This window comes from Ochotona curzoniae, unplaced genomic scaffold (genome assembly GCF_017591425.1).
Source record: "Ochotona curzoniae isolate NIBS_2020 unplaced genomic scaffold, NIBS_Ocur_1.0 contig_2699, whole genome shotgun sequence".
Lineage (NCBI taxonomy): Eukaryota > Metazoa > Chordata > Mammalia > Lagomorpha > Ochotonidae > Ochotona > Ochotona curzoniae.
The window spans coordinates 720883-747952 of NW_024465561.1; the positions used below are offsets into that span (position 1 = coordinate 720883).

The 27070-nt window shown below is 60.6% G+C and overlaps 1 protein-coding gene across 1 annotated transcript; it reads right to left on the reverse strand.

Moving 5' to 3' along the window:
* Nucleotides 1–1092: 1092 nt before the first annotated feature.
* On the reverse strand, nt 1093–23319 carry NECTIN2 (nectin cell adhesion molecule 2). The gene is made up of 10 exons (XM_040976509.1): nt 23244–23319; nt 22048–22216; nt 11266–11657; nt 9318–9614; nt 8304–8421; nt 7789–7937; nt 3481–3634; nt 2522–2585; nt 2333–2419; nt 1093–2020 (listed from the first exon to the last, which is right to left on the reverse strand). Exons 1-10 carry the CDS (start codon nt 23317–23319, stop codon nt 1748–1750), a joined length of 1779 nt encoding a protein of 592 aa, XP_040832443.1. The 3' UTR covers nt 1093–1747.
* Nucleotides 23320–27070: the final 3751 nt, after the last annotated feature.

The window sequence follows — 27070 nt, forward strand, 5'->3', positions numbered from 1 at the left end:
AGTCCCACCCACCTCTCTCGGAGGTGCTTCTTTATTGGATGACGCTCACAGCGTCCCGACCCTCCATTCACATGGGGCCTCGGTGCCCAGCGCCTATTGGCTGGCGACGCCGCGGGATCCGGTCCTGGCCTGCCATTGGTCTGTGCTCAGACTTTGCACCGCCCAGCGGCGCGTCGCCCCACCTCCCTGCCGCAGGCCCGACTCCACCCCGCAGTGAAGCTGTCTCTCCCATTGGTCGAATTGGTTTCCTCCCGCGGCATCCTGATTGGCTCCGGTACGTACAAGGCGGGGGCCGACCTCGGTGACGTCTTAGCCTGGTGCTCTCATTGGCGAACGTGCCAGAGGTCGAAGAGCACAGGTAAAGGTAGGCTGCACGGCACTCGGCTGCTAGGCAGCAAGGTCAGGCCTCGCGTCCCACCAGGCACCGCGGCGCCGGCGCACGCCGGCCGGAAGTGAGGGCTGCTCCCACAGTGCCTTGGGGGGAGCCGCGGCTCGTTACCCACAATGCCCCCTCTTCCCCGAGTCCCGCCGGCTCCCGGCATGCCCCGCAGCCCATTCATTCTCGCCCCATTCATTCCGTCCTTGTGATCCCAGGGACTGGCTTGGGTCTGCGGCCCCGCGTTCTGTTTGGGGTCCTAGCGGGCTGGCTTGGGGTCTGCGGCCCCGCGTTCTGCTTGGGGTCCCAGCGGGCTGGCTTGGGTCTGCGGCCCCGCGTTCTGCTTGGGGTCCTAGCGGGCTGGCTTGGGGTCTGCGGCCCCGCGTTCTGCTTGGGGTCCCCGGCCCACCTCCTTGCCGGCAGTGACTCGCCGTGCCCTCGCCTGCGGTGCCTGCCGTGTCCACCGCCCTTCTCGTGGCTGTCTTGCCAACTCCATCTACTTTGCTGATTCACTCTTTTGTTTTCGCTCATAGGATTTTTTCGGGGGAATACCTCTGACCTTGGTTGTACCCACACCTTGATTCTCTCCTTCCGTGGACTGGGTCTTCACCTCTCCCCGCCACCTTTCCCCCATCACGTCCCTACAGAATCACAGAACACACAAGGTGTGGTCCAAGTATAAACTCGTGTTTGATAGAAATGCTGGCTTACAAAAACGGAGTCACACCCTCCAGATACACCCCAACCCAGGCGACCCGACTTGACCCTGATCCAGGGAATCAAGTGGGGGCTTCGAGGATGCAGTAACAGCAGATTCTCCCCAGCAGGTGCACCCTACGCAGCCCTGCGCCGTGGCTCCCTGCTGCAGAGCCCGGGTGTAGAGGGACACCGGGAAAAATCCGGACCCCGAGACTCCTGCCTGCAGGAGGTGGGCAGAGGAATGGCACATCCCTCCTTCCCATCCTTGGGGTGTTGGGTGGAGCGGGGCACTGCTGCCTGGAGGGCTCAAGTCTGAGCAGCAGGAACCCCTCCAATCCCACCCCAGCCACCGTACAGTGTCTGGAGTGATCGTGGGGTTTCGGGGGCGTTGAGATGTCTGGCCGAGTGAGAGAGAGGTACCATCAGGAGGTCACAGTCTTCAAGTAGGGGACTGGGGGGGCGGGGGCGTGGAGGTCAGAGGTCATAACAGAAACATGCCCAGATGACCCCCTAGGCCTCCTGAATTAATAAGGTCCCCAGGTCCCTGGGGCCTTGGAGGGCTGGAGGTCAGCATGAAGCCACCCAGTATGAGTGTGTGCCTGTGTGTTCACGTCCGGTGGCCTGGCCACCTGGGGGCGGCCCAGGGAGCCCCAGGGGAAGAGCTGGGGCACCTTACACGTACATGGCCCGGGACATGACAAAGCCCTGGCCCTGGTAGGAATCTGGGGGGCTGCTATAGGACAGCGCGTCATAGATGGGGTTGATCTTGTCCAGATAGTCTTCTTCCTCCTCCTCCTCTTCATCTTCCAGGTCCACGGCAACTCCCTCCACCACGGTAGGTGGCCCTGGAGGCACCAGGATGGGCGGCCCCAGGCCTGTAGCCCCCAGGAGCAGCGGTCCCGACCGCTCCTCCAGCGTGGGCAGCTCATGGTAACGAGGTAGTTCCTGGTGGCAGGGTGGGGTGGGAAGGATGTCAGGGTCACTTCCTGACCACGACACCCATGTCCAGACCACCCTCTGTCTGTGCCAGGCAGACCTGATCTCATCTTTGACCTCTATGCTTACCATGACCTATGGCCAGCCCCCAGAACCCACAGTATGTGATGCCTGACTTAGAGCTCACCACTGCTGCCATGACTCTGTCAGCCGCAGGCATAGTCCCTGGCTAGTGCCAGGACCCCTGACCTTGCCCTGACCTTGGAATTTCACCCCCTTCGACCTTTCCTAGCCTTCCCCACATGACTGCCCTGCACCTACCTGCTCAGTGCAGGTCCCACCAGCGTCGAAGTAGGGGGTCTTCAGTGGGCTGTGCTCCGAGCCCCCCAGAGTGAACAGCTGGGAGGGCTGCAGGGACAGGGTAGGAGGATGGGTCACGACCCCCTACTCCCAGCCAGCCTCTCCCCAGCAGGCCCTCCTGCAGCCCCCTGCCCCAGGGAAAGTGCTCACCATCTCTGGCTCTTCCAGCTTTGCCTTTGGGGTTGGCGGTTTATAGGAAGGAGGCCCCTCCAGGCTGTGGGATAGAAGGCAGGCAGTCACAGGGAGTCCTCTGTACCCCAGTGCTGTTTCCGGCATCTCCCTTCCTGTCCCTGGCCAACACTTATCCTGCTGCCAGCTCAGGGGCCACCCTGGTCCTCCACACCGGGGCAGGTTTCCTTTCCCCACCACCCCTGGCCTGTGTGAGTTCCCTCGCCTATCCTGTCCTCTGCAGGGCTCCCTGGCTCTCGGCAGTGGGCAGGCTGTAGCGTGTGGGTAGGGCAGTAGTCGGTAGACCTGCCCGTGTGTCAGAATGGCTCAGGGAGCTTGTGCCCACACATGCGTCCCTCACATCTGCTAAGAGGCACTCTGAGGTGGCCCAGGGATGTGCAATTTCAAGCTCTGCCTTGCCCCACACTCACCAGCCCCAAGCAGTGTCGTCTGAGCAGGGCTGGCACTATTGTGCAGGGCGTCCAGCTGTCCTCAAAATGCCCACATCCCATAGGGGAGTGCTGGTTGGAGTCCCAGCTACCCCACACTTCTGATTCAGCTTCCTGCCAGTGCTCCTAGGGGGCAGTAGGTCATGGCCGCCAAGAGGAAGACCCCAGTGGAGTTCCTGGCTCCTGGCTCAGGCCCACTGTCATGGACACCAGTGCCCTAGAGAGCTGTGGCTGGTTTCCGCTTAGATCCAACCTCCCTCCTTGCACATGGTAATAGATGTTACATCTGGGCATATGGTCACTCACAAGAGACTATACTGCACCATCTTGGACGTGACCGAGGGCCACAATTGAGGGACAGAGCTACAGCTGGTAGGAGCCTGGGCTCTGGTGAGCTGCTGGAGAGAAATTAACTCTCCTCCCTCTGGTGAGCCAGTCACTTGAAATCACACAGCTATTACTGAGGACTTCTGCCCGCGCCCCATCACTTACTCCTCTTCCTCCTCGGCCCCCTGCAGCCTCTGCTCCTTCTGCTGCTGCCGGCAGATGAGAATGCCAGTGGCAGCCACGGCGGTGGCAATGATGGCTGCGATGATGCCCCCGATGATGCCCCCAGTCGCCCCGGCACCTGCCGTGTTGGGTGTCTCTGCAAGGAGAGGGACAGTGTGGTGGTGTGAGAGGGGCTCCCTGCCAAGCCCCACCGGTGATGGACACCTGCCATTCAGCACGGCCTCCCTGGAGGAAAGGGCAGGTGCAGCATGCCAGTATTGGGAGATGAAGGAGAGCCAAACACACACCAAGTCTGTAGGCTCTCGGAGCTGGGCGGGGGGGTTCCCAACTGGGCCAATGAGCCAAGGGTAACCCAACAATACAGACAGGGAGGGCCAGGAGGAGATGGTGGAGAAGGGGTTCCCAGACACGCAGTCCGCAGGTGCAAGCTGTGAGAGCAGGAACAGTACCGCAGGCAAAGGAGGGGATAGCCCGTGCAAAGACCCACGCAGCAGAAGGCGGAGGGAGGGGGCGATGCAGGCACTAAGGCTGGGAACTGAGGGGCCTGGGGCAGGCTTAGGACCTCGTTTGCTATAAGGGTTGCTGTCTCCTCCATCCAGCCAGAACAGGGGTGCAGCTCATGCCCCACCCCCTTCCTGTGTCTACTGACAGAGCAGTGACCTTGCTGCCCAGCTCCTTCCTGGACTGCGAGCCTCCAGGCCTGGAGACACACAAGAGAGGGGAGATTGGGCTGGGCCAGTATCAACAAAGGGATGGTAGGGGAAGAGAGCTAACAGCTAATGTAAGTGACCCTGCCAGGTGTCACCGCCATGCAGGCGCCCCATCTGAGGCAAGCAGCAAGAAGCTCCTAGACGCCAGCGGGTGCATTCCAGCTTCCTGTTCCATGGTGGCGGGGTGGGGAGCCTCTGGAGGGCTTCCGCAGTGACCATGCTCTGTCCACGTGCGCCGACTACCCGCAACACTCCGCCGTTTCCAGCCAGGCACCGCCGCAGGTCCCCGCTGGCCCCAGAGGTGCACTTGTCCAGCACCTGGGGAATGCGGGAAACATCCTCCCTGTATCCATGCAGCCTGTGGTCAGGTTCAGCGCTAGCCCCCAAGTCCTAGGAGGCTGGGTCGTAAGACCCACCCCTGCCTCTGCTCTCCAACTTGCCCTCTGGTCCTTGGCTCCCTGGTTATGGGAGACAGCCCCTGGCTGGGTGAGGTGGCTGGGGATGGCCAGGCATGTCGGGGCGGCGGGGGGGGGGGGGGGGGGGGCGCTTTCTTGGGCTGCCCAGCACCCCATTTACCCCAAGAATGAGGACCAGCACTTCCCTAATACTAGTGCTAGCACCCAGATGGGGGCCATGTTGGCCCCCCAGGAGGAATCCTGCACCACCCTCCATGCTTTGAGGACCCTAGAAACTGGGACCCCAGCTCCTGCAGCCCACACCCCTATCCCAACCCAGGGGTCCAACTGGTCAGCCTTGATCTCCCTCTCCAGCTCCTCCTGGGATCCAAGGAGGGGTCTGAGGTACCACAGCACAGCCCTGCCGAGTTCCTCCAAGGCATTTATTAACTCCTGAGTGTTACTGGCCGGGGCAGGGCAGGGCCAAAAACAAGTCCAGGATGGGGAAGGGATGTGGGAGGGCGGGTCCTTGCTGGATCCCCACTCTTAGCTCCCAGACGCCCCTTCCCTGTGCAGCCCTGGGGGTGGGGGGCGGGAGTCCAGTGTGTGTTGTATTCCACCTCCTCTGGGTTCCAGGAAAGCGGGAGGTAGGTTCCAGCTCCACCGTCTGCGGACAGACGAGTCCAGCCAGTCCCGAGCCCCTGGCGGGCACAGCTGGCAGCAAAGGTCCAGGTTCCCTGGGTCTGTCTGTGCGTCTCCAGGTCACACATAAACCGCCCGGCGGGAGATGAGCGAGCCGTCCAGCTGTGACTCCATGTCGTCCTCCAGGCCCGGAGGTGGTGGCAGCATGAGGCCTTCCTCTGCCTTCTCCTCATCCTCGTCCTCGTCCTCCTCTTCCTTTCCCTCTGGCCTCAGCGGACCAGGGGCTGTGGGTGTCCAGAAGACGGGGCCCCCATTGCTAAACGCCTGAGTCTTCGCATCATAGGCTCCTGGGACTCCGCCGCCTTCTCCGGGGCTCTTCCTCCTCCTCCTCCCCCTCAGCAGGATGAAGGCCAGGGATCCCCCAGCCAGAAGCAGCAGCACCAGCAGTGTCCCCCCCACGGCCCCCCATACCACTGGACCCACGTCTCGGGGTGAGGCCCGGGGGGAGTCTGAGGAGAGAGGAGGGCGAGAGAGAGAGAGGTCAAGAGGGTGGCAGTGATGGACATGGGGGCCAGGGAGAAGCATGGGTCCAAGCAGAGGTAAGCAGGCTCCCTCTCGGGGTGCGACCCCGGGTGCTGTTCCCCAGGGTCTCCCAGTGACGCCGGCTGGCCAGCGTTTCCTAACTCAGGATTTCACTCCAAACCAGGCTGCTCTCAGAACAAACACCTGCCTCGCAATAGGGCCGTGGCAGCCACTGCGCCCTGAGTGACAGCCGCTTGTTCGCATCGTAGATGGCTGTGGGGTCCTGGGGTGCCTGCGACTTGCAGCACACCCCCTCTGTGCCAGGGGCTCCTATTAAAAGCCAGGGTCACAGCGTAAAGCCACCTTACCCTGTGCCCCTCCCGCACTTGAGGAGAAGGCTGGGGATGGGAGGGGGCTGGGCTCTTTCCTGCCACTCTGGGGCAGCTGGGAGTCAGGGCTCCACCACCCCTACTTTCTTGATGTTTCCTGCTATAGCTGAAGAGGTGGGGGGTGGGACAGAGACAGAAGTCAGGAGTGCGGAGGGGGGAAGCAAGAGGGACGCCCAGGGATGCCAGCCAGCCTCCCTCACACACAAGGCCTGAGGGAAGAGCCAGCCCCCACTGCGCCCAGTGCACCCAAGCTGGGGCGGGAGGTTGTCAGACCAGTTTAGCGACTCACAGAGAAGGAAGGCGAAGCTGCTTCTGTGTCCAGTTCTCCCTATGACACAGTATAACAGCTGCCTCCACAGCACAGGGCCATCTCAGTCCACCAGAGGGACTGTCCAGGCGGAGGAGCAGCCGTGGTCCCTAACCACGCTGGCAGTGGACAGGGAAGTCCCAGGCCTGAGTGACAGCTGCAGCTCCAGGCTGCGCCTGGGGAGTGTTGTGCTAGCTCTCTGTACATCCCGCCCAGGAGCACAGCGTCCTGCGGGCCAGCTCGGTGCAGCCTGTGCTGCTTTTCTCCCAGGGCTATACTTGCTCCCTTCCCACGGGGCCCCAGGGTGCTCGTGGTGTCCCCACCCCTGCAGGCAGCCCCTTTTGGGTGGTCTTCCTCAGTGCCACCTCTGAGGGCAGCCACCGAGAGGGCCAGTCCTGACCCTGCGCTTGCTGTGTTGCTCCCCATGGGATGGGGGTGGTGCCGTGAAAAGGACATGCCACGGGGGCCTGTGAGTGGGGCTCCAGGTTTGGGGGTGGTAGGCAGGCTCCATGACGGGCACTGCCTCCAATGTCAGTGCGGGATCAAGGGAGACTACAAGATGTGGTATTGGGAGCTGAAGAGCTTTGGAGGGAGCTTCTGGAAGGTCCTGGGTGTTTCTGGATGCCTATTCCTGGGCCCTCCTGTGTGTCTGTATGACAGGGTCCCTCTGCGAATGTGTGCCTGTCCATTGCTGGTGACAGTCTCCAGAGCAGGGGCACCTTGTCCCCCGCGGGTGGTTCCTGCAAAGGAGTGAGCGAGTTCTGCGTGCGCGTGTGTGTGTGTGTGTGTGTGTGTGTGTGTGCGTGTGTGTGTATTGGCACAGGCAGCCACGCCCTCACTACAGCCCCCGCTCTCTCCAGGTGGGTGTGGCACTCCCAGGCTGTGACCCTGCTCCCTGGGCTGTCCCAGAGATGGTGACAGTGGTGTGGGTGTGTAGGGTTACAGCCCCGGGCCAGCAGCTGGATTCCCTGTTCTGTGGGGAGGTCTTACAGCCCAGGGCCTGTCCCTGGTCACTGCCCCGGGGTGACACTCTGGCCTTCCTCCAGGGAGATGGTTCTGCTGACTCCCAGCCTGCCCTAGTCCCAGGCCTGCGTGTCCTGTCCTTCCGCTCCAGCTCCCGGGCTGGCAGGCGTGGGAGCTGCCCAGCCTGTCTCCCAGGCTGCAGAGTCCTGCATCCTGCCCCAGAAGTCTCCTCTTTAGCAAAGTCCAGAGCACCCTTGCCTGTTCCTCCCAGCCCCAAGGTGGCAGCACAGCCTCACCAGCGTGCCCCCCACCTGGAAGGAGGAAGCTAAGGGTGCAGCTGGGGGGGGGGTTCCCTCACTCACCTCGCACCAGGATGACCTGCTCAGCGTGGCCCGTGCCCACGGCATTGGTGACTGTGCAGATGAAAGTGGTGTTGACCAGGCTGTCCACCGTGTGGATGAGCAGCTGTGGGCCCTGTGCCACCGCGGTGGCAGGGAACACGCCCGAGGCCCTGCAGGGTGTGGGCACGGTAAGAGGTGTAGCAGGGTCTGGTGGGGGTGTGTACAGGCCTGTCCGCAGACACAGACTCCAGGCTCAACTTCTGGGACATGACTTCGCTTGGGGGCCCTAGCCTGCAAGCTCCTTCATTCTTCAGGAGCAATTTTGGCCCCAACCCCTCTTCCTTCACACCCAGGGGTCCAGCCCCAGCCCCAGCCCCCCCTCCCTCACACCCAGGGGTCCAGCCCCTCCTCCCTCACACCCAGGGGTGCAGCCCCAGCCCCAGCCCCTCCTCCCTCACACCCAGGGGTCCAGCCCCTCCTCCCTCACACCCAGCTCCGCCCCAGCCCCTCCCTCTGACAGGACTCCGTCCACTCACGTGCTCCAGTCATAGCCTGTGGGTGCAGGGTTGCTGCGGACGTCACAGTTAAGGGTGGCTTCACTCCGGCCAAGGTACCAGTTGTCATCATAGCCAGAGATGGAGACCTCAGGGGGGTCTGGAGGAAATTGGGAGAACTGGTTCAGGGACAAGAAAGTCTCAGGTTGGGGATGGGAGGCTGCCAGGTCCACGGCCCAGGGAGGTCACTGGGGACAGCCGAGAGTGCGCACTTGGGTGTCTGATGTGCCCTGAGTGGGTGACATGGTGGGAGAGGAAAAGCTGGAAATCTAGACAGAAACTGCACGGCAGAGCTGGTGCACACGGTGCCACCTGCGGCAGACAGTTGGGGAGAGATGGAGGGAGGAGGCTAGGCCGGCTCTGCCGGGGGAGCGGGCTGTATGGGGGTTCAAGTGCAGAGAAGCAGGTCAAGTTCAGCTCTGTCAGCCTGGGTGGATGCAGAGGTGATATTAAGGGGTGGGTGTGAGAAGTTTCTAGAAGGGGAGGTGCTGGGGTCAGATAATGGGCCTGCTGGCCTCTGAGCTCAACCTGGCATCTTCCTGAGGGCTCATGGTAAAAGCATATCTCCACCTGCCCGTTTACGTAAATAAGCAACAGCCCAGGAGCCCATGGAGGCAGTGTGAGCAGGTGGGTGGACCCTGCAGACCACGGTCGGGGGCAGGGACACCAGGGGTCCGTGGGAGCCACAGAGGCCCACGCAATGGGCGGCTCCACTAACTTAGCTAACTTCCCGGAGAAGGAAGCTCTGGATGCGCCGTGTCTGCCAAGCCTCCCTTGAGGGACAGTTCAACACCCCAGCTGAGGGGTGTCTGGGGAGCAGTGCACAAGGCTGGCTCCCCACGGCCCATCCCAGCTCAGCGCTCATGGGTGTAGAAGTGTGCAGATGCTGCTCAAGGGGTAGACATGGAGAAGGTGGGGTGCAGGGAAGCAGGTGGGGGTACACTGGTACCCCGGGTGTAGCCTGCATCATGCGGCTGGGGGGCTGGGGGTACTTACAACGCACGGAGAGTGTCACGGGCAGCAGGACGGGCTCCGAGAAGCTCTCATGCTCCACTCTGCAGCTGACCTTGACCCCGTCTGTCCGGCCCAGGGGCACCAAGGTGAGACGACTGGTCACAGTGACAGTACCGGGCAGGGTCCCTGGGACCTGGATCTCCTTGGCCTCCCCATCCAGGGACGAGATCCAGGAGACACGGGCGGGTGGGCGGCCACCAGAGGAGACGCAGCGGGCCACAGGCACGGGATCCAGGCTGAGGGTCACCTCCTGGGCCTCGGCGTGGTTCTGGGGCTGGGCTGGGGATGGGAACAGAAGGGGTGGGGTGGCGGGGGACATGCACCATCCTCACTGGCCCTTGGCCAGCGCAGCCTGGGGTACTGGGGGGTACTCAGTTCAAATCCCAGCTCTGTTGCTTAGCGACCATGACACAGGGCAGGTTTTATTGGCTGGGGGATGGCAGCCAGCAACCCCCACGGGAATGCCGCTTGCGGACTCAAGGAACGGACAGGACGTGCCATGCCACGCGGAGCGTGCCGGCCACCACGTCCTCCCACCACCTCCGCCCAGAGCCTGGGAAGGCCAGATCCGACAACAAAGCCAGAGTTCAGTAAACTGGGCCAGAGGGCATGCCGACAGCTGCTTTTCCTGCAAACACCGGCCAGGGGAAGTGAGATAAGCTAGAGTCCCAAAGCTGGGATTTGATTTGTTTTGTTTTGCCCCTTTCCACTCCATCACCCTAGGAAACGGGGAAGAGAACATTGGCCCTGGCACCCGGTCCAGCCCACACCGACCTCCAGCCACCCACAGGGTGGTCTTAAGCCCCCGGTCCTTCCAGGCCACCCCCCCTCCAGGTAATGTTCTGGAACCCAGAGCTGTTACTCTCCCTCAGGGCACCTCCCTGGTTCCCCTCAGCCCTATTGGGGGTGGGGTCTCGGCTGTTTGAATTCCCACTTCTCTGTGACTTCGCAGCCTCTGGCCACACTCCAGCTGCTCTCAGGGTCCTCCCCAACCTCCTATGATGGTGAGTGGACTGAGGTGGGAGGCTGTGGCAGCTGGTTCACACTCTGTCCTTAAATCTCTCTTGCTCTTCTTTTATTGCTTTTTTTTTTTAATTATTATTTAGGGGCTAGCACCATGGCATAGTAAGCTAAGGCTCTCTGTCCCAGCAACCGCTGCCTTTCCCATGCAGCAGCTTCTTGGTCGCCACCCGCTGGCAGCCTGTTTTTCCCCACCTTGTTCCCTCACTTCGGCTTCCTCAACAGCATCCTCTTCCTTATGCCTGGAGCCCACCAGCTCACGCCCACCTCTGCACTTGACCAAGCTGCCCTGCCTCACCATTCCGTCTCGGGCCACAAAATTCCCTCCTCAAGGCCTTTACTTCCTGCCTGGGTGTTCCCATCCCGCCTGCTCCCCTGCCCTGCCACTTAGCCTGGGAAGCCAGGGCAGGCCCAGCCTGGCTCACCTCTCCAGTTCTCCAGATCTTCACACAGTGCCCTGCACTGTCTGCCATCTGTCCCCCGGCACCCCCGCAGGGACTCCCTGCCCCACTTCTAAGCTTTGTCCACTTATCACCGGCCCTCCCAGGCTGCACACAACCTGCAATCCTCCCACCTCCCACAACTGCCTGCCCACTCCCTTCCTTCTGTTTATGCTGCTTACTCTCCCCACTAGCCAGGCAGGCACTTGGGTCCCTCCACTTGGCACGCACAACCCAGGCCAGTGCTTGGCCTGCAAGCAGATACTGGGCAAGTATCTGTCTGAAAAACAGCTTGATGCCCGCTGCATCCTCCACACACAGTAGGTCCTGAAACTCGTGCGACCCACAAGGACTAATTTGCTGCCAGAGCCTATGGGTGCAGATCTAAGGGCACCTGGCCCCAGCTGACACCCCGCCCAGCAGGTGCCCCGCCCCCACCAGATGCCTCCCACCCCAGCTGACACCCTCACCTATGACGCGGAGCCAGGTCACCTCCCGGCGGGTGCCATTGGGAAAAGTGGTGAAGTCGCAGGTGTAGTTGCCCTCATCTTCCACTCGCAAACCCTGCAGAGCCAGCGTGGCGTCCCGCAGGTCCGTCTCTGTGGCCTGCCCGGCTCCCGTGCTTTGTCCCGCATTGACAAAGGACAGCCGCTCCTGGCTGAACTGTGGGTTGGGGAAGTGGACGCCGTACTTGGGGTGGAAGGCGGCCACAGTGACATCCTGGTGCTTCCAGGTCACCTGGGAGACTCGCACGCCGGGGGCCAGGGACAGCAGGTGGCATGGCAGCTGCACGCTGCCTCCCAGGTTGCCACGCACTTCGGACAGCATCTGAACTCGGACATCCTGGGCTCCTGGTGGGGGAGGGAGAGAGAGGGGTCAGTCTTGCAGGCCAGGCCAGGTCACTGCCCAAGGGGCCACACAGGGCAATGTTGGCCCTGAGTGAGATGGAGGGACCTTCACTGGAGCTCAATTCCCCAAAAACGCCAGCTAGAAAAGACTTTTTGGGGAAAAAAGTGGGGAAATTGGGGGCTGAGATTGTGAACAAAAAACCAGATGGGGCCGGAGTTGTGGTCAAAGCCAACATCCTATATGGGCGCCACCTCTTACCATTGAACTTTTTGCTAATGTGCCTGGGAAAGCAGGAGATGCCCCAACTATCAGGGCCCTGTTACCCTATATGATACTAGAATAAAGCTCCTGGCTCCTGGCTTCAGCCTGGCCCAACCCTTGTCACTGGAGCCATTAGAGTGATCCAGCAGGCAGGAAATCTCCCTCCCTCAGTCACTCTGCATTTCTTAATGTGTGTGTGTGTGTGTGTTGTATGTGTGTAAATGCCTCATAGGATGCCCTATGGGCTCAAGTCCCAGCTCTAGTGCAAGCGTTGTGACACAGTGGACTAAGAATTCCCCCCTTTCCATCGCTCCATTGGAGTCCTGGCTGTTTTACTTCCGTCCCGCTCCCTGCTGATACACCTGGGAAGGGAGAGGAAGACGTTGCAGTGCTTAGACCCCCTGCCACCCCGTGCACGTCCCGGATGGAGTTCCTGGCTTTTGACTTCGGCCTGGCCCGGCGCTGGCTATACTGAGGGCATTTGCAGAGTGAACCGGGGTCTGGAGGATCTGTCTCTAACATGCTGTTGCTCTGCCTTTCAGCTCAATCAATTAAAAAAAAAAAAAAATCCAGCTCTGGTTTCATTTCCTGAACACCAGTTCCCTGGGAGGCAGCAGCGATGGCTCAGGCCTGGGGCCCTGCACCCACAGGACAGCGATGGCTCAGGCCCTGGGGCCCTGCACCCACAGGACAGCGATGGCTCAGTGGTTCGATCCTTGCAAGCATCAGGATTCCATATGGCTACTGGTTTGTGTCCCAGCTGCTCTACGTCTCATCCAGCTCCCTGCCTGTGACCTGGGAAAGCAGATATGGGACGGCCCAAAGCCTTGGAACTCTGTGACCACATGGGTGACCCCAGAAAAGTTCCTAGTTCCTGGCTTTGGATTGGCCCAGCGCCGGCTGTTGCAACTACTTGGAGAGTGAACCAGTGGATGGAAGATGTTCCTCTTATCTCTCCTTCTCTCTGTAAATCTGCCTTTCTAATACAAATAAATAACCCCCCCCTTTTAAAAGAGATTTATTTATTTCTATTGCAAAGTCAGATATACAGAGAGGAGAGACAGAGAGGAAGATCCTCCATTGATGATTCACTCCCCAAGTGACTGCAATGGCCGGTGCTGCGCCAATCCAAAGCCTGGAGCCAGGAACCTCCTCTTCCAAATCTCCCAGCCAGGTGCAGGGTCCCAAGGCCTTGGGCCGTCCTCAGCCGCTCTCCCAGGCCACAAGCAAGGAACTGGATGGGAAGTGGAGCAGCCAGGATTAGAACTCATATGGGACCCCAGCGCGTCCAAGGCGAGGACTTCAGCCACTAGGCCACCGTGCCGGGCCCTAAAAATGATTTCATTTCTCCCACTTCCCTCTCTCAACACCTGACAGCAGGGGCAGGGGTGCTGTGGAGGAGCCAGGTGTACCCCCCAGCCACCAAGCAGTGGCCAGCTCTGTAGTGGACACCAGCTGACTCCAGCAACCTCTGACACTATACACCTGGATACATCAGGTCCCACAGGCTGAGGGCTAAAGGCTGCAGGATGGCCCCTACTTCCAAGGCCACGCCAGCCCACGTGGGCCAGCTGGCTATAAGCCTGGATTTCCATAACCCCTCTTCCAGACCTAACCAGTTACTCACAGAACTGCAGCTGGTCATGAAAGTTATCACCCAGGCTACAGACACAGGGGAGGGAACTGGCGCGCCCAGACGGGCCCCACTCCAGGAACTTCCATGTGCCCAGTCCCCGGAAGCTCCCCAAGACCTGTCCTTTAGTGTTTCCTGGTGGCCTGGCCGCCGAAGTCGTGAGTCACCGGCCATGAATTTGACCTTCACTCTCAGGCTTGAGGGATGGGGCCTATGAATCCCAGCCTGCTTACCCTTCCCTGCCTTGGGCTTGCCAGGGACCTGTCGTGGGCTCAGGAAAACCCGAGCTGTGGGCCAGGACATGGAGATGAAACCCACACACGTGTTTCACCGTCTCACACTGCTAGATTACATGTTATTATGGGATTACTGTTAATACACCCAGGCGTGATAATTAAATTGTGGCCACGCAGAGTTCTCTTTCCCAGAAGGCGCGGGTGGATATTCTACACCCGCAGTGGCCGCAGCATGCACTCTGTGGTTCTGCAGAAACCAACGGGCGATTAGCCGCGTCCAGGGGAGAGGCGCAAGGCGACGATGGGTCATGCTTCCCATTTGAACCTGTATGCTGGAAATATTTAATTATAGAAACAGAAGGCAGAGAGCACACATATTTTAAAAGTCTCACCAAATAAATTCCTATTAATGAAATACTTCCATCTCTGACAGGCAGCGAGAGCGAGAGCGAGAGAGAGAGAGAGAAAGAGAGAGAGAGAGAGAGAGAAGGCTTCCGTTCACTGGCTCAGTTTGCAAAGGCTGGACGGGGAGGGGCGAGGGCAGTACTCCCATGCGGGGGCTGGGCAGGGACGCCAGCTCTTACACACCGGCCAAGGTGCACTGCAGTGTGCTGCTGACCTTGAACCCGGGCACTGCCACACGGGACACAGGTGTTTGACTGTTAGTCCAAGTGCCCCCGCCCCACTCAGATTACACTTCATACATTCCTAGTGTGAAGATGGTTTTCATTCCCACCCCCGCCCCCCTCACACACACACTGACTCCCCGCCTTTCTAGGAGACCCACAGCCTTCTCAGGCGACCATCTCCCTCCTCTGGGGAGGCACAGGGACAAAGAACAAGAGCTCACCTGCTGATTCATCCCCGGGGGCCCACCACGGACGGGCTGGGCTGGGCATACTGGGAAGCCACTGGGCACCAAAGCCAAGCACAGGGAGCAGTGCCCCGCATCTCTCGATGGCTGGACCACCCCACCTCAGCCTGTCGCTTCTCACAGGCCATCCATGAGTACACCTATGAGGCATATGAACCCTCTTTCCCTCACAAAAATAAAAATTCCCATTCCACACAACTCAGGTCATTGAACACGTACAATACAACAGTTTTTAGCTGTTCATGGAGTGTGTGTGCCTCACAGGCAATGTTAATGTTAGGGTATTTCAGAAAAATACATTGATTTGAAAGGTGAGGGCTGGGCCAGGCCAAAGCTGAGCCAGGGGCTCCATCCAGGGACCAAACCACCCTGCCACCACCTGCTGTCTGCCAGGTGCCCAGAGCATGAGTGCTGGATCAGAGATGGAGGTGGGACCAGATCCCAGGCTTGTGAGAGCGCCAAGCAGCAACTTAACCTGCTGTGCCGCACACCTGTCCCACATTCCACTCAGGCTGATAGTGGGTGCAGGGCACCGACACCCACAGGTGCTTCATTGCCCCACCTGTGCAGACACTGCTTAGTTCCTCCTTGGGTTTGTTTGTTATTCCTTTTTATTAGAAAGGCAGATTTGCAGGGAAAAGGAGAGACAGAAAGAAGAATCTTCCATCTGCAGAGCCGATCTGAAGCCAGAAGCTTCCTTGGAGCTTCCCATGTGGGTGCAGGGTCTCAAGGCTTTGGGCCATCGTCGACTGCTTTCCCAGGCCACAAGCAGGGAGCTGGATTTGAAGTGGAGCAGCCAGGACATGAACCGGCGGCCAGATAGGATCCCGGCAGGACTTTAGCTACTAGGCTACCGTGCTGGGTCCTAGTTCCCTTCTTTTGGCTGTGACCAGCCACTATGAATGTCTGCTTTACATGGTGTGTCCGTACGTGGGTGTGCGTGTCCACACCCATACATGAGCATGCGTGTTTGTGGTGCATGTGCAGGAGTGCACCTGTGGCTTCCTCAGCCTCTCCTTCGCTCTCTGGCTTTGGCTGCAGACCTACTGCCCAGGGTGGCCTGCTGGCTAGGGGCACAGCCTGTGGGTGTTCAGATCTGCACGTTGCACAAGCCACGCAGCTCTCTCAGCCTCAGTTTCCCCCGCTGATAATTAAAAAAAAAAATGAGGTAATAGCAGTACCAGCCTCCCGGGGGTGGGAGTGGGGAGGGAGATGAAAGAGTATTTACAGAGCGTTTAACATAGGGTGCAGCATGAGTGCTTGGTCCACAAACACAGCGAGGTCACGGCCATCACAAGAGGCCCTCGACAGCCAGCCCCAGGGCAGGGTGAGGGGAGGCCAAGGGCGCGTTCCCCAGCTCCGGAGGCGGCAGGGCCCAGTCCCCTGGCCCCACATACGCAGCAACCCTGAAAGTATGATGGGCACAGGGAAATAGCCTCAGGACTTTGGGGTCACCAGGTATAGCCCTGTCCCGGTCCACTTCAGCAGGGATCAAGTTCCCAAGCACAACTTCCTCTACCCGGAAGTCTTGGCAGGGTGGGCAGAAGGGGCAGCTGAGCCCTGGCCGCTCTGGTTCTGCCGCCCTCAGGGGAGGCCCAGGGATGGCTTGTTGGAGAGTCAGACAGGGACCAGAATGCCAGGTTCCGGTGGGGGCATGGGTTGCTGAGAGGCCGGGTCAGTTGCTCCATTCTTCAGCTCCCAATGCGTATCTGGGGACCCCTTTGCAGCTGGGAGAGGAAGACGGGCACCCAGCCACGCAGGCCCACGGGAGCCTCAGAAGTGCAACCTAGGAGGTCGGTTTGGTCCGAGATGAGCAGGGAGCCACAGAGGGTCCCTCAGCTGTGAAAGAGTTTGACTGAGGTTAAGGAGGCCACAGGGCAAACTCAGGGGCAAACGGCAAGCAGAGAAGCTGCGAAAGGTGTCAATCAAAGGCCAAGAGGTGGGACTTAGAAAGGGGGGGCTGCTGGGAGAGCCCAGCTCCCAGAGTATCTCCACCATGCCCGGTCCAAAAACCAAGCAGATCCTATGGTTGGCAGAGGCGCTGCCCCTGCCCCGCCAACGGGGGGACAGGCACGCGCCACCCCTGCATCCCCCAGCACCTGCAGCAGGTGCACTAGGTGTGGAGGCTGAAGCCACAGAGGCTGACATGCTGTGGGACACACGCCAAGATTTCACCAAGGTGGTGGTGAGGCAAGACCCGGAAGGTCTGTCTTGGTGGGAGGGGGTGTGGAGAAGTCGGGGGAAGCTGAGCTCCAGTGCCCTTGAGCTGTTTCAGAGCACCACCTCATGTGCTGGGGTTTAGTGCCTGTGCTTGCACAAGGAGCCTAGACCCACCTCTCCAGAGGACAAGCACCCCACGTTGAGCAGGTGTTTGGCATCCCTGAGCTGAGGGCCTGGGTTTGAATCCTGGCTCATGGCCCAGGTCTAGCTTCCTGTTAATGTGCACCCCTGCCAGGAGGCCACAAATGCTGATGGCTCAAGTACTTGAAACCCAGACGCCCACGCAGCCGCTGCCCCGAGTTCCTGGCTCTCGGGGTTTTCACTGGAGCTTTGCCCAGCCCAGGCTGTGGGACATTTGAGGGGTGAATCTGCAAATGAAAGATCTGTCTGTCTGCACTCCTGGGGTACCTGGCACACCCCGCAGGGCCACAGGGGGCTGGGCCTTCCCTGGCCAATGGCTAGGCTCCTCTCCCAACTGTGTTCAACATGGAACATGAGCGAGTGGCCCGTCCTTGCCTTCCCACACCCCACCCTTCTGCCCTGTGGCTCACACCAACACCCAGGACATGGGCACCTGCTGTCACAGCAGGAAGCACAGGAAGTGCCCAGCCCCCCTGCTGTAATTGCTCATTCTGAACAAGGGGCTTGTGTTGTGGTGCCAGCATCCCATTCAAATCCTGGCTGCCCCACTTCCAATCCAGCTCCCTGCTAATGCACCTGGGAAAGCAGCAGAAGCAGCCCAGGGGCCAGGGCCTTTAAAGGCCATCCAAGTGAGACAGTTCTGGGCTCCTGGCTTCAGCCAGGACAGTCATTTGGGGAGTGAAAACAATGAATGAAGATCTCTCCACAACTCTGTAACTGCCTTTTATATAAACAAACCACCCTGAGTGCGCAAATGGGGCACTTCTGGCGCCATGAAGTCAGTGGTCCGTTTGAAAGGCACATGGTCCTCCAGGTCCTCCCCCGATGCAATCCGCCTGCCCTCCTGTGTGCTGTGTGTCTCTACAGGCGACAGAGGGGTCCCCGCCTGCCCCCTCACTCAGACAAGTCTCTTCAGCAGCCATACAGATCCACGGGTCCTGCACCCGTGGCTTGTCTCCCAGCCCCTGCCTCGGGCCCACCCGCTACAGCCACAAGGGCCTTTTACTTTTCCTCCGTCCCCAGGGCCTTTGTGCCTCCCGTCCTCCAAGTCCTGGCTCAGTGAGACACTCTAAACACCCACTGGTAACTCTCAAGGTTCCTTTTGCTCTAGCTCCTACTCCACCCGCTCTTTCTCACCCACTAGAGCATTCGTGCCAGGGACTCAGGCTTGTCCACTGCCCTATCCCTGGAGCCTGGGGGCTCTGGCAAATGCACTGGGTGAGATGGGGAACAAGCAGGGCTACAAAGTGAACTTCACCCTCGCAGGCTGGGGCTGTCAGGGCTTGGGTGTGGAGCCCTGGGCAGCCATGGACAGTGCTAAGCAAGGGCACAACAGGGTAAGGCTTGTACTTTAGGAAGATGGGGCGGCAGGGGTTAGGGAGAAGAGGCATGGTGCTGTGGCTCAGCAGGCTAATCCTCCACCCTGTGGCACCATCATCCCACATGGGCGCTGGTTCTGGCTGCTCCACTATTTCCCATCCAGCTCCCTGCTTGTGGTCTGGGAAAGCAGTCAAGGACAGCCCAAAGCCTTGGGATTTTGCACCTGCGTGGGAGACCCAGAAAAAGTTCATAGTTTCAGATTGGCTCAGCTCCAGCCAGTGCAACCACTTGGGGAGTGAACCAGTGGATGGAAGATCTATCTTTCTCTCTGTAGACCTGACTTTCCAATAAAACTCAATCTTTTTTTTTTAAGATTTATTTTTATTATTTTTTTATTGGAAAGGTGGATATACAGAGAGGAGAGACAGAGAGGAAGATCTTCCGTCCAATGATACACTCCCCAAGTGAGTGCAACGGCCGATGCTATGCTGATCCGAAGCCAGGAGCCTCTTCCGGGTCTCCCACGCGGGCGCAGGGACCCAAAGCTTTGGGCTGTCCTCTACTGCTTTCCTGGGCCACAGGCAGGGAGCTGGAAGGGAAGCGGGGCCGCCAGGATAGAACTGGCGCCTATATGGGATCCTGGGCGTGCAAGGCGAGGACCTTAACCACTGCGCCACCGCGCCGGGCCCATAAAACTCAATCTTAAGAAAAAAAGAAAGATGAGGTAGGAATCCAGAAGAGGAGCCTGCATTGGAGTTAGGGCTTTGGGGACAGAGCGATCAATGTGGAGAAAGTAAGGGAGAAGGAGGTTGGGACACTGGGACTTGGCAGCTGGCTGGCCGGGGTGGGGGCAGGGAAATGAGGCCAGGAAGAAGGCTGGCCAGGAGTCAGAACCCCAACATCCAGCTCGCTGCCGGGCGGGCACCGCTGCCATGACCTCGGCTGGGATGCAGCCAGTCCCACGGCCGGGGGAAGAGAGTGGCCGTGGGAAGATTGTCCACCCTCAGCCTTCCTGGACCTGCCAGACGAGTGACAGCTTCATGAGGTGTCAGCTGGGTCCCCCCACACACTTCCTGTCCCTGTGGACCAGACCTGCTGCAGGCTTCCTGCAGTGGAGGGAGAGTGGGAGAGGAGGGTACTGCTGGAAGGTGTGAGCCCATGGGACAGGGACAAGGCAGAGAAGGGTATACAGTGACATCGGAGCCTGGAGCCCTGGGTCTGAGGGAGGGGGCTGGGCCCGGGGCCCCTGCTGGAGTGGCTGCCCAGGTTTGGGTCTACAGATTGTCCTGTCCTTCCAGACCCATAAAACCTCACACTCACCCTCCCTCGGCGGCAGGGCGTGGCAGCCCCTTGAAGGCCTGCGTGCTTTGGGCACTGGCCTCAGCTGCTGCCTCAGCCGCCTTGTTAATTAATTAATTGCATTCATCACAGTGTCCACCCCCGCAGCGGAAATCCAGGAGTCGGTCTGGGGAGCAAGCAGCCACTGTGGTCATGGACATGGCTGTCTGCCTGCAATTGCTGCACCTGCCCCAGTCGTGTCTTTGATGGTGGTCATCACACTGAGCCAGGAGGGAGACGGCCAGGTCCCTGGCTTGACCTCCTGTGACGTCTGACCACCTGACCCTTCTTGGGACACCTTCTATACCAGTTCCTCTTTGCGTCTCTCAGGGGCTCCAGGCACCCCTTTCTTGGGTATCCTTCGTTGGTGCCCCTCTGTGTCTCCCCCCGACCCCCCGCCCCAATTACTTTGTCCAGCAGCCCCTGGGTCTCTGCCTTGAATAGCCTGGCTGAAACACAGCTCCCAACACCAGATCCACAAAGCAGGTGCACCATGGCCACATCCTCCCGAGCCCAGAGATGGTGGCTGTGCGCTTGCCTCCTCTGCTGGCTCCACTCCTGGAGTTCAGCTCTCTCCCCCTCCGCTCCCCACCGGCCTGCCTCCCCCAGGGGCTCTGAGTGTGACACACCACTTCTCTCCTCCTCCTACTCCATTTCTCAGCATTGCTGGGACATTAAAAATGTAACAGCGTCCCAGGCAGAGGCGGAGGAGCTGGCCTGTGTGTGTCCTCCTCTGCCTGGCCTGCCGTGACCCTGGCTTTGACACTTGCTGGGGATACATCTCTCCAGTCTTTCTGGCCTGGGGTCTTCTGAGCTCCCTGCCTGTCCCCACACCTCAGCCTCCCTACGTGTGTTTGTCCCCAGTCCCAGCTGAGGCCCTGGACGTGCTGTAGTCCACCCCCAAAATCCCCACCCGCCCCTCCCCCTCCCCTCTAGGCGGCTGTTCCCATCCGGCCTGTCGTCCGCCCCCAAGTTCCCAGTCACTAACAAGAGGAGACAGGCAGGCCTGCAGTGACCGCTATCCCATCCCCCCCACTGCCAGGCTGACGGGCAGAGCCGGGGAAGCTGGAGAGGTGCAGGGAGGGGGCAGCCTGCTGAGGCCCTGGTGGGGCAGGAACCTCATCCCCCGGGGAAGGCAGGTGGCTCAGGCACTGGTACACAGCAGGGGAGAGGCAGGTGGGGAGGAAAAAAAGGAAAAACAATGCGTAAAGGCACAAACAGCGGGGGCTGGAGGGGGAGGGGGAGGGAGACAGAGAACAGGTGAGGAAAGGGGTGACGCCCCCCTGGCCAGCTGCACCCCTGAAGCCATCCAGGAATCTCGCAGGGAAGGAACTGAAACCTAGGTTATACAAGGAGGAAACAGAACTTTCTGGAGCCAAGGGCTGTAACAAGCTGACTTCAGGTGGGCAGGCCTGAAACCAGCACCATGGTGTAGCCAGTAAAACTGCCCCTTGCTGCACCGGCGTTGGGCACAGGCTCTGGCAGTGTCCTGGCTGCTCCGTTTCCCATCCAGCTCCCTGCTAATTCGTGTGGGAAAGCAGCAGAGGATGGCCCAAAGCCTTGGGCCCCAGAAACCTAGAAGGAGCTCTTGGCTTCTGAGCAGCCATTTGGGGAGTGAACCAGCAGATGGAAGAGCTCTCTGTGTTTCTTCCCTCTTTGTAACTTTCAAGTAAAATAAACAATCTTAAAGAAACAAGAGAATGGGCCCAGAGTGGCTGACTAGTGGCTAAAGTCTTGGCCTTGCATGCACCAGGATCCCAAATGAGTGCGGGTTCTAATCCTGGCAGCCCCACTTCAAATCCAGCTCCCTGCTTGTGGCCTGGGAAAGCAGTCGAGGACGGCCCAAAGCCTTGGGATCCTGCACCCGCGTGGGAGACCAGGAGGAAGTTCCTGGCTCCTGGCTTCGGATCGGCGCAGCACCGGCCGTTGTGGTTACTTAGGATTGAACCATCAGACGGATGAGCTTCCTCTCTATATCTCCTCCTCTCTGTATATCTGACTTTCCAATACAAATTAATAAATCTTAAAACAACAACAAAAAACAAACCAAAACAAAGAACAAAAGAGAGAGGGAGAACTCCAGACTGACTCCCTCAGGACAGGCTGGTCCTTGTAATGCCTCAGTTTTCTCATTTGCAAAATGGGAACAAGAATGAATAGGCCCTGTCTCAGCAAGCCCACTAGAACCCTCTGTGTGCCTGCGCCCCAAGCTCAACCCCAGAGAAGGTGGGAAGTTCTGGTCCCAGCTCCCTGTCTGCACAGAAGGGGTCGGGGGCTGGAGGTGAAGGCTAGTAGACAAGCAGAAGAGCGGGCAGGGAACCCCCAGCACCCGGCGGCCTCCACCTGTTTCACCTAGGCGCCTCCGCCCCTAGAGCCGCACCTCTCGCCCTTCTTGGGGGTGGGGAGGCTCAGGAGCTGGGTGGTCAGGAGCCCCGGCAGCGGGAAGGGCGGGGACCAGGGCGGCGGCTCCGAGGACAAAGGCGCGGCCAGAGGGAAGATAAGGTGGCCAAACCCGGGAGTCCGGAACCGGGAGCCGGGAGCGTGGCTGCCTGCCCGCCCCCCGAAAGTGAAACCGGAAAAACTTCCCCAGGGACGCTGCGGCGGGCGCTCACCAGGAAAGGGACCCGGCTGGCCACTCCGCCTGCGGCTCCGGGGCCAAGCCGGCCTCCAGGCTCCCGAGGCCCAGGAACCAGGTCTCCCGCCCGCTCCCGCCACGGCGCCCTAAGAGACCTTTCTCTGCCCCACAAGGAAATCCCACACCCAGACAGAACCCTCTGCCCCCCAAGTTCATCCTGCAAACCGCGGCCACACAGCGCGCTGCCCACCAGCCTCAGTCAGACCCCAGTGAGACAGTCAGTCCCTCGCCCACATTTCTATGGGACTCAGGAGACAGGGGTCCCCAACTCCCCGCAGCCCGCAATCGTCGCTCGCCGAGCTCACCCCTCTCCGCCCTCCACCACCCGCCCCACCGGGCCACCCCAACTCTCATCCTCGGGCCTCCAGGAGACCTGGCATCCCAGCTCTGCACCCCGCTCCTGGGGGACCCCGACATCTCATCCCTGGGCCTGGATTCTCCCGGGGCCTCGAACGCCCCAACCCAGTCAAAAGGGGTGGTTGTGGATGGGGGGTCGTCTGCTCTCCACACCTCGACCCTCCTGGCTGGGGTGGGAGGGGGTGGGAGACACATTCTCCACATTCCTGAGGGGCGTAGCGGAGAAGGAAACCCGGATCCAGGCGGGCTGGTCGGCGCGGGGTGGGCAGGGGACCCGCGGCCTACGGGGGGCCCTCGGATTTAACCCCTTGGGCGCGGGCAGGGGGGAGGGGAGGCGAGTCCAGCCTAGGATGGGCAGTTGGGATTCCAAAGGTGAGAGAGATGGGGGCGGTCGGAGCATGGGGCGTGTGCGGGTACGGCGGGGTAGGAGCGGGGATCGGGCTAGGAAGGAAGGAAGGGAGGAAGGGAGGAAGGAAGGAAGGGGGCGCGCGAGGAGGAGGCTCGGCGACGGGCAGGAGGGGGCAGCTCTCGGACGCCACGGCGAGCAGGGGAAGGAGAGGGGTGGGGCGGCCGCGGTCACTCACCGGCTTCCCGGAGCAGCAGCAGCAGCAGCAGCGTCGGCCACGATCTCGATGGCGGGAGGGCTGCGGCCCGGGCCATGGGGGCCCCAGGAGGGGACTGGGCCCGGGCGGGGGCCTGCGGGCCACGATGCGCGCGCGGATCGGCCGGGCGGGCGAGCAGGTGCCTGAGGGGCTCCACTACGGGAGGGAGGACGGGGAGGCTCTCGGTTCTCGCAGTTCTGTCCTCCCGGGGTCCCCCCCAATCCGGCCCGGCTCAGGATCGCTCGCTCTCCCCTGCCCGGCTCTCCGGGATCCGCGCCCCCCGGCCCCTCGCTGGGCTCTGGCCGTTCGGACTGGCTGACGTCACAGGACCCACCCCTTCCCTCCGCCTCACGCCGAGAGGACCCTCGGCGGCGGCCCCGCCCCCTCCCGGGCCCGGGCCCCGCCCCCCGACCGGCACGCCCACTCTTCCCCAGGATTCCGTACTCACCGGTCCCCGAGGAATTCTATCTCCGCCTCTGCACGTTCGTAAGCCACGCCCCTTGAGCCGCGAAGCCCCGCCTCCAGCGAAGAGCACGCCAATGGAGCGAGGCCCCGCCCCGCTGAGACCCCGCCCCTCCTGCGGCCTCGCCCCGCCCCAGAAGCTGGCTCGGGTCCCGCCCCCCCCGCCCGAGGCTCTCCAGTCACACCTGCGTGAGGCACGTGAGCACTCCCGGGCACGCCCCCTGCGAGGCCCCGCCCCACGCCGAGCGGGCCACGCCCCTCGCCTGCGGGCCGGTTGGCGTCTGACGGGGTAAGAATCTCAGAGAACCGCGTGTTCTTATCTCGCGTCCGGACTCCGTGGTTTTTCTAGAAGTGTCTCTCTCTCCCTGGGGCCGGCCCGTCAGCCCACGCGCCTGCGGCCCTGGGTCTCTTTCCACTCGTCGGTCGCTGCCCCGTCGTGTCCGTCTCGCTCTCAGGGCCTCCGGTCCCTTGCCTCGCAGCCGGCCGCCCTCTCCGCCCGTCCCGGGCCCACGCCGCCGCCGCCAGGGGGCAGCACAGACCGAGGGCTCCGGCGGGCCGACTGCACGCGCGGGGTGGGCCGCCTGGGCCCCGGCCTCCCTCCCCGCGTCCTCGTCCCACTTCCCCTCACGTCCCCGGGCGCCTCGCTCCGACGCCCGGCCCCTTTGTCTCTTCCCCGGGCGGCCCTGCTCCTCCCCACCCCCGGCTGCCTCTTCGCATTCCTTGGGCTGCGGGGCCGGGGCGCGCGTCTCGGGGTTCAGGGGAGAGCGTGGGAGGACCCCACCTTTCAGGGTCAGCACCAGGGCACCTCCTAGCCCCGCTGCAGGCCCCCCTCGGCCACCTGGGCCCTCCCTCCCCACCTGCTGCACACCTTGACTCTTCCTCCGCCGAACGGTGAGGTCTCTTGGTAGGAGGTTCCGGAGTTAGTAGTAAGTGTGTTTGACGCTGAAGTGTGTGCCAGGTGCTGAGCTGAGCGTTACAAACAATATCTCAAATAACCCACCGCTTGGCCCAAAGTCACAGTTAAAAAACAAACAGGTGCAGAAGTAACTTTTTTGTTTTGTTTTTTAAGATTTGTGTATTTGGAAGGCAAAGAGACAAGAGGTTTTCATCTGCTGGTTCACTGTCCACATGGGCTGTGGCTGGGCCGGGCAACAGGAAGCCAGCAGCTTTATCTGTCTCCCACATGGGTGCAGGAGTGACCAAGTCCTCAGGCCGGCCGTCCTCTGCTGCTTCCCCAGGTGCACGCAGGTGGAGCAGCCAGTACTGGAATCAGCACTCCTGTGGCTTAACCCACTACACCCCAACACTGGCCGCCCGAGAACTGACCCTCCTTGAGATGCCTTGCTTAATTCTTCACAAGAACCCCATGAAGAAAACACTGTCATGGCCACCACTTAACGGAGGGTCAGTGCTGGTGCAAGGGACACTAAACACAAGATACTGGTGCCCTGACCTGCTCTCTGCAGGCAGGGGACAGGCGGCCCCTCCAGGCTTCAGTGCTAGCCTGCAAAATCCTGAGCTCCTTTCTCTCAGCCAAATAATCCCCAGGGAGTAGTCTTCTTCCAGGAAGCCTTCCAGGCTTGCCAGTGAGTACACTCAGTTATTGATCCCAGGAAGGAAGGCCTGGAAGTATAGGCCGGAGTTTCACAGCCCAGGGCAGGTGCATATGGGGACACACATGGGGCTGCGCACTGCCCCACACGTGGACAGTTGACAGGGCCCCTGAGGAGTTTACTGACAGTGCCAAGGAGTGCCAGGATGGCACTTCACCCCCAGAGGACACCTGACCCACAGGCCACCTGGCCTGATGGAACCCGAGGGGGTGTCCGCCAGGCCCTTCATCTGCCCTGCCCTTTTATTTATAATGTATATATAATATACATATAAATAGAGATTTTTTAGTGAAAAGACAGAACTACAGAAAACTTCCTCTGGTTCATGCCCCAGAGAGCCACAATGGGCAGAGCTGAGCCATGCCAAAGCCAGGAGCTGGAAGCTTCATCTGGGTCTCCGTGAGGTGGCAGGGATCCACACATTTGGCTAACGTCTGCTGCTTTCCCAGGCGGGCTAACCGGGAGCTGGGTCTCAGCTGGAGCAGCTGACAGGAACCGCTACCACACGGGCTGTCACCCTCTCGGACAACAGCTTGACCCTCTAGGCGACAACATTCCCTTTCCTCTTCTCTGTTACCTCTTCTCCCGGGCCCTCGGTCAAGGTCATACTAAGGTGGACCCAGGCTTCCATCTGTATGCAAATGTCCCGAGATGCTTAGGTGCCAGGCAGATGAAGGACCTTATGCAAATGTGCATGGAGGCGGGGCTGGGATTCTGCCCTTGAATTGGGGACCAGGTGCTGGGCGGAAACCCCTTCCTCCCAGGAGCCCCATCTCCCCTTTCCCTCAGCCATCTGTTCACCCCCCTGACCGCCTGCCCCCCTTAGCGGGGTCTCTCCCTCCACTTTCCCAATGGGAAACAATTGGCAGACGCCAGCATTGTGCGAAGCCCCTCGCCATGGCCCATGGATTCAGAGTTCCCACACCCTTCCAAGCATGGATATGGGAGCTAATACGCTCTACTACAATGAGAGCAAGAGGCCCCCACGAGCCATGGCTTTAATCACCTGTGGTCACCCGTGGTCAGAGAAGACCAAATGATCAAGTCCAGAAAGAAAGCAGAGCTCGAAATGACATTTATTGTATTCTGTTGTTACAACTGTCCTATTTTGTCCGTTCTACGAGTCTCTTGCTGACTTAGGAATGTAGCTGCATCGTGTACAGCAAGAGGCATCCTGTGTGTGTATGTGTGTGCGTGGGGTGGGGGGCGGGCGGTGTTCCAGGACCTTCTGCAGCTTTGACACCACGAATGAGGGGGACTGTACTGAGGCAGGATCGGGCATCCCCATGTCCTGCCCACGGCCCTGCTGGCCAGGCCCTCTGCGCTGCTGAATCCCGGGCTCTGCAGGTTAACAGGCTGCCACACAGGTGCTTGGCTAGGCGGGAGCGCAGGTGCCCCTGGCACTACCCTCAACCCAGTGCTCCCTGTCCACGTTGGCTGTGCACACCACACCATGGCAAGGGAAGCGAGACACGTGGACCTGGGGACCCCTGCACGGAAGCTAAGCGTATGAACCTACCCCCGTTGCTTCCAATCAGATTCTACTGTCCCGTGAGTGCCCCTCTCCCAGCAGCCCCAGCACCGCATCCCACTTTGTGGGTGAGCTGGCCCAGGGGACTGGGGTGGTGGTGGTCCTGGGCCCAAGATTAGACATAGCAGCAACACTGAGAGGCCCTGGTGTAGGGGGCAACTGAGGGGAGAGCCCCCACCCCGCCCTAGCCCTGGCTGCCAGCA